General features: G+C 39.5%; 1 protein-coding gene across 2 annotated transcripts in view; it reads left to right on the plus strand.

Moving 5' to 3' along the window:
• Positions 1-11858, plus strand: part of PDGFRA (platelet derived growth factor receptor alpha) — an 80956-nt gene extending 69098 nt beyond the window's left edge. For both annotated transcript variants that reach the window (XM_030191392.1, XM_030191391.1), the window contains 4 exons: positions 2152-2251; positions 2399-2504; positions 8377-8612; positions 11675-11858. In XM_030191392.1, the coding sequence (XP_030047252.1) occupies positions 2152-2251; positions 2399-2504; positions 8377-8612; positions 11675-11822 (590 nt within the window). In that variant the 3' untranslated portion in view covers positions 11823-11858. The remainder of the gene's footprint in view (positions 1-2151; positions 2252-2398; positions 2505-8376; positions 8613-11674) is intronic.
• Positions 11859-13291: the final 1433 nt, after the last annotated feature.

Consider the following 13291-nt stretch of genomic DNA (forward strand, 5'->3'; position numbering starts at 1 on the left):
GATCAAGGCTTGCCACTGCAATGACTGAGATACGTGACTTGAGAGAGGATATAAAATAGAGGACCCCCCCCCCCTATCCCCAATGTGGTTCTGAGTGAATTGCCCTGGTTCTGACTGAGCTGGAAGCTCAAACTTTAAATATTGTAATTGATGGCTGTTAAAATCTTTGGGCCCATCTAAGCTGTTCATTTTTCCTACTTAATGCATTACCATTCTACTTGATTTCCAACTTTACTCTCACTTGTCTGTTGCCAAAGATTCCTGGACTTGCTTCATGCCTTCTTGAATTCTGATACTCCCTTTATTTCTACAACCTCCACTGGGAGCTTGCTCGATGAGTCTGCAACCCTTTCTGTAAAAGAAATGCTTTCTTATATTACTGCTTACATTACTGGTCCATGTATATTTGGTCTGTCATGACTATTTATTCTGGATCTACATTTCCACTCAGAAGTTCTTTTCTCTTGTATTTAAATCTCGTTCTACTGTAAAGTTTCTAATATATCCTCAATTGCTAGTCTTCATTTGTGGTATATGCATTGAAGTCCTCAAGTCTACTCTCATGAAGTTTATACTACAGTCAGTGCCATCTTGGTAGCCTTTCTTTGAATTCAATATACTTTCTCTATATACCCCTTTGAGATGCACTGACCCAGTGAAGAGAGCATAACCTTGAGTTTGGTCACAAATTTATTCAGTTAATCTATCAAAAAGGGATGATATACACCTAGTTTATTGACATTAGCTTATTCCAAGATGCATTTGCTGAAAAGTGTCCGCCACTGTTGTTAAATAATAATTTGTGGCTTAAAAACACACACAGTCATAAAAAACCTCCATAACTTAACAACATCATATTTGTGTGAATTAATTTTTCAATAAAAGTGATCTAAAACAACCTTTAATGTTTATAATATACCTCAATAATCTTCATTTTGATAACAGTGATATTTATCCATAATGTCATCAACTCTATCACCAATTATGGCCTGTCAAGAGGTGACTTTATCAGGTGAAACAAGTTTTTGAGCTACCAAATATGACTAAGGAGGTGAAATTTTATGGAAAGGACAAAAGAAGATGTTATATATTCTTGTCATTTCGAAATAGCTAGTTTTTTTTGTCAAAAAAATAACTTATATGCAGTGCATTTTTTCTAGCAAAAAAGGTGCCGGTACTCAAATGCTAGGCCACTCTTCAGGGGTGGGATGATCACTAAGGGGCTCATCCCATAATAGCCAGGCCCCCTGCAACTAGTCACAGAATCTATGACAAGGCAGAATTGGTGTGTAGAGCCTGAGCTCTTTCATTAAAACTTGAGGTCCATGGGTCAATTTTAACAGACAATGGAAAAGGTGCCTTGTACTCATTACCCTCAAGTACCCCCTCAAAAAAAGCCCTGCTTATATGTCTCTCATAGTTTGTTCAGAGTACTCAGAGCTATCACATTACAAAAAACATCCAATCAAAAAAAAAGTATTTAAGAACACTCTCCTGTCAGTTTACATAATTACATTTAAAGCTGTCAAAGAATGATAACCAACATTTTAAAATGCCAGTGTAAGTCATGTGACCAAAAACCAACCAGTCTGGCTTCTTATTCAAAATAAACCATCAGATTACATGAATGGTCTGGCGTGCTTGAGATAAAAGATCCTACAACTTCATATGCCTGCCCCCATCCCTTCAGGGCTTTTGAAAGAAACAATCAGCTCTTACCACTTCATAATTTTTAAATGAGTGACAATTTTAGAATGCTTAGAAAATAGACCAATCATTTCAAAGAATTGTGGTCAAAAGTTTAATGATCTTAAAAGGGAATGCTGTAGCATAAGCAAAACACATAACGTCATTCAATTTTTGCATTCAGACCAGTGGGTTGTATGTACTTAATATATAAATCCATTTTTTCCTCTTTGATAGAAATATACATTTTGGTCAAAGCAGTGGCAGGCATCAAGGCCTTTTTTCCTCTATATTTTTACTATCATTTGGGAACTGCAGAATCTATTGTACTTTAGTATACATAGGCCATAATGTTTCAGCACTATAAAAACTTAAATAGATTCTGAAATATCTGTGCTCTGTGATCCTAAACACACAACAAATTTAAATCTTCTCATAATTCTAGTTTTAACATTTCGCCTCTAGGTGGCACACCATATCCTGGAATGATGGTTGATTCTACCTTTTACAACAAGATCAAAAGTGGCTACAGAATGGCAAAACCTGATCATGCTACCCATGAAGTGTATGTAAATGATTTTTTTCTTTTTGTTTTATTACCCTAGTTACATATTCCTCTAGTATTAAATGTATTGATTTATTATTGTGGGTTTTTTTTAAACTTGAATTATTTGCAATTATTTGCTTACCCTGGTCTCTATCCTGTCCTCAGGTATGAGCTGATGGTGAAGTGCTGGAATACAGAACCTGAAAAAAGACCTTCTTTTTATCATCTGACTGAAATTGTTGAAAACCTTTTGCCTGGGGAATACAAGAAGGTAAATGTATTATACTTCAGTATTTATAGGATCTGATTTAGTTGTTGGTGGAGCTATATGAAAAGTTGATTCTGCCTTCTGTGCTGTTTGCACAAAAGGTTTGAGTCCAGGGCTTAGTGAAAGAGGTGATTTATCATGTAAGTAAATGAATGTAGCAACAGGTCTGGGCCAGATGGATTTTTTTCTAATTTTACATTACCATGAATTTACCCAGTGTGCCTGGCATTCATTAAATCATTAAGGAGTCCTTTTACTAAGGTTTTGCTGAAAAATGGTCTGTAGTAGTGTAGACGCGTGTTTTGGGTGCACGCAGAATTATTTTTCAACGCAGCTACAAAAAAAAATGCCTTTTAAAAATTTTTGCTGAAAATGGACGTGCGGCAAAATGAAAATTGCTGCGCGTCCATTTTGGGTCTGAGATGTTACCGCCAGCCATTGACCTAGCAGTAAAGTCTCACACGGTAACCAGGCAGTAATGACCTACACATGCCAAATGCCACTTGGCGCGTGTCTGATACACGCAGCAGAAAATAAACATTATTTTTCAGCCGCGCATATCAGACGTGCACCAAAAATGAAATTACCACAAGAGCCACGCAGTAGCCGTGTGGTAACTCCATTTTGGCACGCGTTGGGCATTCATAGACACTTACGCACCTAAATTGTTTTAATTTCCATTTGTTGACTGGGAAAAGAAGAGGAAGCTCAACTTTTGCCTTTCATAATATGGGAGGTGAAGTGCTTATGAGCATGTTGAAAATGAAATAATACAACCACCACAGAATAATTACATAAGTAGTGAATCAAATGGTTTACAAACATAGGGATTTTCTTTTACTAAAGTGTGTTAAGCACTTAGGGCCACATTTTATATATGGTGCCTGAAAAATCCACAAGGAAAACACAGTGGCGTACCAAGGAGGGGGGCGGTGGGGGCGGTCCGCCGCTGGGGGGGTGTCGCGCGCCTGTCCGCTACGTTCGTTCTGTGCTCCCTCTGCCCCAGAACAGGTTACTTCCTGTTCCGAGGCAGAGGGAGCATGGAAACGAACGAAGCGGACAGGCGCGCGGCACCCCCCCCCAGCGGCGAGCACCGGGGGGGGTTCTTTCGCCAGGGGGTGTCCTTTCGTCGGGGGGGGGGTTGTGCTGCACCCGGGGGGCGGGGCGCATCGGCGATCCGCCCCGGGTGTCAGCCCCCCTAGGAACGCCACTGGGAAAACATTTCCACCTAAGTGTATTCTGTAAGCGGCACCTAGATTTAGGCATGGTAAAAAGAATAGGCCTAGTTGATATCACAGGGCCTAAAACTATGCGCATCCATTTACACCAAGTTCCTAAAAGAAAAGTCTATATGCCATTATTAAGATGGACTTGGGAAAATCCACTGCTTATTTCTAGGATAAGCAGCATAAAATCTGTTTTCCTGTTCTGGGATCTTGCCAGGTACTTGTGACCTGGATTGGCCACTTTTGGAAATAGGATACTGGGCTTGATGGATTTTTGGTCTGTCCCAGTATGGCAACACTTATGTTCTTATGTTCTAAATACTGAAAAACCCCTTAACATGGTTGTGTACTAGCATTTACCACACATTAAACTGTACATTAACCCCCAGATTCTATATAGCAAGCTTAGTATTCTGCGCTGAAATCCAAGCATATTTTATAACAATGTGCATAACTTAATTGGCTTAACAAGCTAATCAACATTGATAGCAGGTTTTAACAAGCAATAATGAACACTAATTGGCAATAATTTTAATTTATGTGCACAACTTGCTAAGCATATTCTGTAGCGCACTGTGCCTAAATTCTAATGCATTCAGCCAAAAGAGGTGTTTTTTATGGGCAGGGAAATGGGTGTTCAAAATGTACATGCATTGTTATAGAATATGTCCCAGTGTGCCTAAATCCATGCATCACATCTGATGCTGTCATAGTGACTGCTATGAACTGTTTCTTTCACATCTTTGGTGGGTGGGTGGGAGGTGGTCAGTTACCACTGGGGGAGTGAAGGGGTTCATGCCTTCATTCCCCCAGTGCTCATCTGGTCATTTAAAGTACCTTTTTGTACCTTATTCATTCTAAAAGCAGTTTTAGACCAAAACATTTAGATTGTAGCTGTGGACCTTTTTGTTTTGTTCCATTATGGTGGAAAAACGTCCAAGTGTTAGTAACGCCCAAATCCTGCCCTCGACATGCCCCCTTTGATCTGGATGTATTGCTGAGAAACTGCATATCAAAACGTTTAAATGAGTTTTGAAAATACTGATTTGAATGTTTTGGCAATAAAAATGTCCAAGTATGGTTTGTGACACTTTTTTTGATGTTTCTCTGTTTCGAAAATAAGCCCCTAAGTGCCTCCGTGCTAAATTCAACCTGTGTACTGTGCCCTAATGGGCATTTTTGTACATTGTATTGAGATTAAATAACATTCTATGCCATAATACGTACTGTTACTTGAATATTTTTACTGCTTTAATTACTTATTTTCTATGTCCTTTGCCTTGGGTGAATTTCTTCAAAAAGATGGTACATAAATCCTAATAAATAAATACATTTATTTTAACATGACAACTGCAAGTTACATGCTGAGCACATCTCCCCACTAGGTGCCATGTTAATTTTGCACTTGATGTATGTTAATTTCCTGCCGTAAAGCGCATTGGGATAGATTCAGCATATGGTGTCAAAAAATCAGTGCTGGAAAAAAAATCGGTGCTAAATAGCATTCTTTGAAGGGCACCTAAGGATGGGCACCCTTTATAGAATAGCATGGAGCACTGGAATCTGCGTCCAACATTGGGTGTGAGGATTTATACCAACTGAAACCATAGGAGACAACTTTTCAAAATTATTGGGGGTGCTAAGCCCAATGGAATGACCCCTCACTGGACACATACAAGGAATTTTCTCAATACTGGGGGTGCTCAAACACCCACAGCACCCACAGAGTCAGCTCCTATGATTGAAACCACTGTGTGCATTTAAGGAAACGTTCCTGAGCCGCCCATTTTCTCCCATCATTATGATAACAAAAGAGAGGGTAACAGCATACAAACAGAAACACAAGAAAAGCAAACACTGGGCCTTCAGGATTGAGAAAAATGTTGTCCTTTATTCCGACAATGACCCGACATGGGCCGTGTTTCAGCGTGCAAACGCCTGCATCATGGGTCAGAAAAGTCCTATAGGTCTGTTCAAGGACTAATAAGATAAAATAGAATAAACACTCAGGATATGTATCCCAATGTCTGTAAGTAAACCGTTTTTTGCGGTTTTATCACTGACAGCGTTTTTCGCAGCGTATAAAGACTACTTACAGACATTGGGATACATATCCTGAGTGTTTATTCTATTTTATCTTATTAGTCCTTGAGCATACCTCTAGGACTTTTCTGACCCCTGATGCAGGCGTTTGCATGCCAAAACACTGCCCGCGTCGGGTTATTGTCGGAATAAAGGACAACATTTTTCTCAATCCTGAAGGCCTAGTGTTTGCTTTTCTTGTGTTTCTTCCATCATTATGCCCATTTTTCAGATCCACACGGACTCACTGAGGGGGTCTTTTACCAAGGCATGCTCACGTTTTTAGTGTGCACTAAAAACAGGTGCGTGCTAAACATTAGAGACACTCATAGGAATACATTGGTGTTTCTAACATTTAGCATGTGCCTACTTTTAGTGCACGCTAAAAAAGTGAGCGCGCCTTAGTAAAAGACCCCCTATGGAACTATTCTGTGGCAGATCTGCCATTTTTGGCTTATTTTGCTGATTGCTTTCATTATAATGCTTTTTTGTGCCGATAGTGCATAATGGGGTCCTTTTTTCAAGTTCTGGTAAAAAGTGCCCCACTGAAGCAGCAAAGGCCATTTTTACCACATGCTGAGGCACTTTTTACCACAGCGGGTTAAAAAGGCCCCAATGTTAGGTGCCACCCCCCCTGGTTCTATATATGGCACTTTGAGTTGTACACACAAATTTGGGCATGTGCCCAATTTGCATGCACAACTTAATTGAATAATGAGCCAATTAGGGCTGATAATTGGCATCCTAGCAACAATTATTAGTGCTAATTGGTTTTAATTGAAATGTATGCATGTAAATTTAGTCACAGGATCTGTGTCTAAATTTTACGCATGAGTCCACAATGAGAGGGTCATGAGCAGATTGGCGGCATTCTGAGAATTTATGCATGTAATTTATAGAATATGGGCTAATTCTATAAACTACACTTAACTTTAGGTATGACTTATTTTTCTATGCCGATTCTTTAGGCACCATATTTTGAATCTAGCCTCATATATAGAGTTCCTTTGATTATGTGCAAAATCTAATGCAATTTAGTGAAAGTGTCCTATATGTAGCTATCAGACATCCATCTGGTGCAGATTTAAAGTCACTGAGAGCTGCAGATTTTTGTAAACAGAGCAAATGCATTCCCAAGAAGGTGGGTCAGTACAAGAAAAAGATTCATTGCGTTTGTCGTTTCAAACATTTTTATTATTATATCCCATCACAGCTGATCAATCTGCTAGTGGATTAAACCGGATAAATGTTATTAGGTCCTGCGACAGTCCGTGTATAAGGTGGATTGGTGTTCAGCTGTTAAGTCAGCCACAATAAGAGCGATGCTCTCCGGAATGGGGGAAGGGGGCCATAAGAACAAAGGCTCTAGGACTTTCCCCAGGACGAGGGCTCCTAGGGATTGTAGCTAATTCTGGTTAAAGGCCTTTGACTAGGGGCGTAAAAATGGGTAGAGGAAGGGGTGGCAACTTGTAATAGTTTGATGACTGTCATTATATACACATATTGATACGTATAACCTGCTAAGGAAGTTGTAGATGGAAAAAGAGTAACTGGATTTGTTTACAATAAAAGCTGTTGGTATATTAAAGTTGGGAATAAGGGGTGGGAGGGAGGGAGGGAGGGAGTAGGATAGATAGGGGGAAGTAAATGGAAAATGTTGATGATATGTTTCTTGGTTGTATTGCTCTAGTGCTCTCAAGAGTATGTTCAGTTATATTAATTATGAGAATGTAAAGAGATATTTCGTGAAGTGTCATCAATAACAAAGTTAAACTTAAAAGTAAGAACTGTTGGAGGCAACAGTTGTGACAGTTGTAAGTTTGTACTAGGACTAGTTAGTTGTAAAATGATGACTGTTTGTTTCATTACATTGTGGAGCATATCATCAGCCTGTACTTTTCAATAGAGGGGTGGGGGGAGGGGTTTGAAAACAAAAATGTGGATGACGCAAGGCATTATTTTGGATGCAATGAGTGTATGGTTCTCTTTGATTTTCAGTGTACTTAACTATTGACTGTATTTTCCTTGACGAGTCATCAATAAAATGTTAAACTATAAACCGGATTCTTTGCAGGTTGTGATATCATTATAAAGACCAAATTAAGGATTATGCAGAGGGGCTGATATACTTCAGCTTTTTCATCTTCAGAGGGTCTGGAAAGCTTCCATTCAACATCTTTGGATAAATGAAAAGAAAATATCATAAGTACATAAGTATTGCCATACTGGAACAGACCAAAGGTCCATCAAGTCCAGCATCCTGTTTCCAACAGTGGCCAAACCAGGTCACAAATAACTGGCAAGATCCCAAAAAGAAGGGCAAGTTTGGCAGTGGTGGGATTTGAACCCATGCCTCCAAAGAGACTGTAGCCTTAATCCAGTGCCTTAGACTGCTCGCCAACTTATAAAGAAGCAAATTTTTCATAGGGAAAATATGGCTACTGGAACATTTTGCTAAGTGAGAAATAGCTGAAAGATGTTAGATTAGAGGTGAGTTGCACTTAATGTTAACTATTCACATGATATACTTATATAGAAGTTTGTTTTTTTTTAATTTCTTGTTACAGAGCTATGAAAGAATCCATAGTGACTTCCTGAAGAGCGACCATCCTGCTGTCACACGCATGAGATCAGAGTGTGATAACACATACAGTGGCGTCACGTACAAGAATGACGATAAGCTGAAAGACCGTGAAAGTGGATTTGATGAGCAGAGGCTAAGCGCAGACAGCGGTTACATCATTCCCCTGCCTGACATTGACCCAGTCTCAGATGATGAATCAGGAAAAAGGAACAGGCACAGGTACCACACTGTACATATTATCAGACAGGACTTCTAATGAAATAGGATGGAAATAATTTTTCTTTGGAGGTAAATTAATCACTAGCAAGGTTCACAAGTACAACACTGACCTTCGCTGGTTGAAAATTGGCCGACGAGTTCCTAGTACTCTAAGATCCATCATAAATTGTTCAAAATTTATCAAATAAAAAAGTTTTCAATTTCTTACAAAAAGTTCAGCTCTGATGGATATAGGTAATCCATTCAAAACAGATATCACTTGTTACAAAAAAGAATTAAACAAATGCTTACAGTGCACACCTTTAATAGAGGGACGGTGTAATAAAAATTGGTCCTGTGATTGAGAAGAACATCTAGACAATGGATGTTCCAGAAAATTAACCACAAGTTCAGAAGTGAAACCATAGAAAGTTTGAAAAACAACATATGCTACCTTAAAAATTATACTGGCTCATATGGGGAGCCAATGTAGCTTAACAAGAAATTGAGAAAATCTATCAAATTTTTTAATCTGAAAAATGAACTGTGCTGAAGTATTTTTGATAAGTTGTTTTTTTTTTTGAACAATCTAGATGTCAAACTGAAATAAAGTGAAATACTAGGGGCCCTGTTTAGTAAGCCATGCTATAGGCGTGCTATCGTTTTTAGCATGTGCTAAAAATCTGCACACGCTAACACTAGAGACACCCATCGGAATATATGGCCCTTTGTACTGCAGTGGGTAAAAATCCTCCCGGCAAGATAACTCTTACTGTGTGGCCATGCGGTGGGAAGTACTTACTGCCACTCATTGAGGAGGTGGTAAAGGCTCCTGCGGTAACCGGGCAGCGTGTGGCAATGCCTGATTACCACCGGGTTAGTGCCATGCTGGAAATGGTGTATATTCAAACCGGAAATACTGCCAGCGGCTGAGTTGGGCCAGCAGTAGTTCCGATTTAGCGTGTGGTAAGCTTGCATTGGGCTTACCGACGTGTTGTAATAGGGTCTGTCGATCAGCTCAGTAAGAGGAATACTTGCACTTGGCCTGAAATTAGCTGTTAATGGCAAATCCAAGTCGTTTGATTTAGGTATAGACTTTAAAGTAATTTGGCCCATGTAAGTAATGTGGAGAAGCAAGTTCAATTGTAGATGATTGGCTGAATATGTCTAAAATTCTCATCCTGAACACAGTAATTTTCGAACCGGAAAAAGTCTTTTTTTTGTTCCCAAAATCAGCTTTTTCCAGACATTTTTGTGCTCAGAATGTATTTCTTTAAGTACATAAGTAATGCCACACTGGGAAAAGACCAAGGGTCCATCGAGCCCAGCATCCTGTCCACAACAGCGGCCAATCCAGGCCAAGGGCACCTGGCAAGCTTCCCAAAACGTACAAACATTCTTTAGGTACCATTAAAAAATAAGTCCTAGAGAAAACACACTAAAACAATGGTTCCCAAACTTGGTCCTGGGGGCACCCCAGCCAGTCAGGTTTTCAGGATATCCACAATGAATATTCATGAGAGAGATTTGCATGCACTGCCTCCATTGCATGCAGATCTCTTTCATGAATATTCATTGTGGATATTCCAAAACCTGACTGGCTGGGGTGCCTCCAGGTCCAGGTTTGGGAACCACTGCACTAAAACAAGCCATAGGGATGGCTGTATGGCTCCATTCCTAGTAAATTGGCCACACAGACATCCCAGCAGAGCAGAGAGGCAGCCTAGTGGTCAGTGCAGTGGACTTCGCATAAAGGGACACATGTATAAATCTCACCTTAACACCCTTATTTTGTATTGTGAGCCCTCCAGGAACACCTGAAAATCTACTGTACCTAACTGTACATCTCAGGTCTGCAGATGTCTCCTATATATAGGTATAGTTGGTATTTTGGGGGTTTTGGAAGGCTCACAATTTCCACCACAAGTGTACTGGTTAAGTGGGATATTGACTTGGGTCCCTTTTGCTACAGTTCACTGAACTGACCATTAGCCTGTTCCTGGTACCAGCTTGCTGCTGTAATAGGAATGGCCATAATATCGGAAGCTGTCACTGAGCCTGGGAAGTACTGTCACTGTCACATCTTTGGGGAGTGGGAGAGGTTTCTGACCTCTGGGGGATTAATGGGGGGGGGGGGGGGGGTCATGCCTTAATCCCTTCAATGGTCAGCTGGTTAATTATGGCTCCTTTTTGTGATTTAGTGATGACTGAAAGAAGTCCAGATAAAAACATCCTAATTTTTGCCTTAGACATTATCTTGTTCCATTATCTCTAAAAGAAGTACAAATAGAATCTAGATGCTCAGATACTGTTATAGAATAGGCTCTCGCCATGCATCATTGAAACATCCAAGTGATGGTGCCCAGTTATATAAAACAATATTTTAATAGATGGTGTTAAGTGCATATGCATTATCTATAATGCAGTTAGCAAATGCTAAATAAATTGTCTCTGTTAACAATGGGTCCTTTTACTAAGCAGCGCTAAGCCCAACGCAGGCTCGCTAAACAGGAAGCACCTCTGGGCTACCGCAGCAGCCCGGCGGTACTTCTCACCCTTAGCGTGCCATCATATCTGGTGCTACAAAATGAACGTACCTGGCATTAATCAGGTAGTGCTGCGGGCTGCCTGGTTACCGTCTGGTTAGCACGGGAGCCCTTACCGCCACCTCAATGGATGGCAGTAAAGGCTCCCCCATGAAATGGCCGTGTGGCAAGTGCTTTACTTGCCGCGCAGCCATTTTCTGCAGGAAAGAAAGAATTCCCTTTAACCTGCTGCGGTAAAAGGGGGCTTCGGCGCACGTGAAAAACACGCGCCAATGCCAGCGTAGGTCCCCTTTTGCCACAGCTTGGTAAAAGGGGCTCTATATGAGAAGATGCCGAGTATGGTCCCAACTGTTAGCGAGGAGGTCTTGCAGTTACTATGTGTTAATTTTTGCAACTAACATGCTGTAAGTGAAATTTATTTCCCTACTGTAGTGAAAGTGCTCCTATGGCTCCTTTGTGGCAGGTGTTAGGTACACAGCATTGTCCCAGCACTATTCTGGCTTTATTACATGACAGATTGCTCTTGTGTCTTCACAGCTCTCAGACCTCCGATGAAAGTGCCATTGAGACTGGCTCCAGCAGCTCTACTTTCATCAAGCGAGAGGATGAGACCATGGAGGACATTGAGATGATGGATGACATAGGAATCGATTCCACAGATCTTGTTGAAGACAGCTTCCTGTAACCTTTAGCACATGATGAGTGGACATCTACCAATAATTTTTTAAAAAAGGGAAACTTGCCTTACCATCTACAGACTTCTGAGTTTTCTAATGAAAAAAACCACTTACCACATTGCAAACAAACAAACAAAAGGATTTAAGAAAATATGATTTGTCAATTCAAGGGGTCGACTGATGGTGAAAAGATTGTCCAAAACCTGGTGAAAAATGGGACACATCAAAACTTTTATGAACAGTCCCTTGTTGTGGTACTTTAGTAGCATCTCAATATCAGTCATAGTTTTACAGAGTGGATGAACAAAGGGAGAAGCCATACAAATGCAGTTTTGTGATTCAAGGGCATTCATAACTGAAGAAAAGGATTCATTCTGCAGTTAATCTTCACTAATGTAATTATGTAAATAATTTTGCCTAATCACAAATGAGTTCACATCTGAGGTAAACATTTTATTGGACTTGCAGAACAAACCAATCAATGTTTCCTGGGTGAATCTTCTTCCTTCCTAAAATTGAGTCATGCTATATTGTTGAAAGGACAGTTAAAACCACTTTTGAAATCTAAAGGTACAAATAAGATCAAGTGTTATTTTTTTTATAGTGGATAAAGGCAAAAAAGAAAATAATAATTACAAAGTTCTATAAGGGATTGTGGATATTAAGTTTGTTTATACCTTATCAAGTTGTTACAAATAACTTTTTGTATAATTAATTTCTAGTGTTGTCATTAATGAATAGAAAATGTATTTTTGATAACTCAAATGCCAGCAAAAGCACAATTGTTTAACATTCCGAGTAGCTGAACATATATTTTTATGAATTTAAAGAATTCAGTTCTGTGGTTAGGTCAATTACACTAATGTTTATTCTAGACTAAAACTAGCTGACACACATGTATCATAAAAACTTTGGTTAGTCTAATCAGTCAACATTATCTTGACCACTCATATGACCTTTCCCCATTCACGTGGATAGAAAACTGTAGATAATAAATAACCAGTGTGGTACTAAGGATCTTAAAATGTACATAAGTATTTTTATGTAACAAAATATCAGTAACCCCTTTTTTAATGTGTTCATCTCTTTTTCTCTGAAATTCTCATTTTAATTCAGAGTGGAAGTGCAAGAACTGAAACAGGACTGCAAAAATTACAGATGCAACTCTCAATTATATGCAACTCTCAATAAAATGCCACACATCTCAGGACTGAATTTATAGTGCATCAAAATAGGAAGATTATTTGTTAAGAAGAGCTGGTCTGGGAGCTAAAAGTGGTCGTATCTATGAATGATTTCAAATGTAAACATCTTAACTACATTTTATAGCAAACAGTATTGTTATGGCCGTTGAATTTGGCTTTCTAGTTTCTCAGGTCCTAAAGATGTGAAGTGATCACTTCTCATGTAAACGGATTTTTATTACTGTGATGAGCAGATCTCAGTGGTGGCATATAAAAACCACTGTATCTGATAT

The sequence above is a fragment of the Microcaecilia unicolor genome, chromosome 2, assembly GCF_901765095.1.
Source record: "Microcaecilia unicolor chromosome 2, aMicUni1.1, whole genome shotgun sequence".
NCBI classification, from domain to species: domain Eukaryota; kingdom Metazoa; phylum Chordata; class Amphibia; order Gymnophiona; family Siphonopidae; genus Microcaecilia; species Microcaecilia unicolor.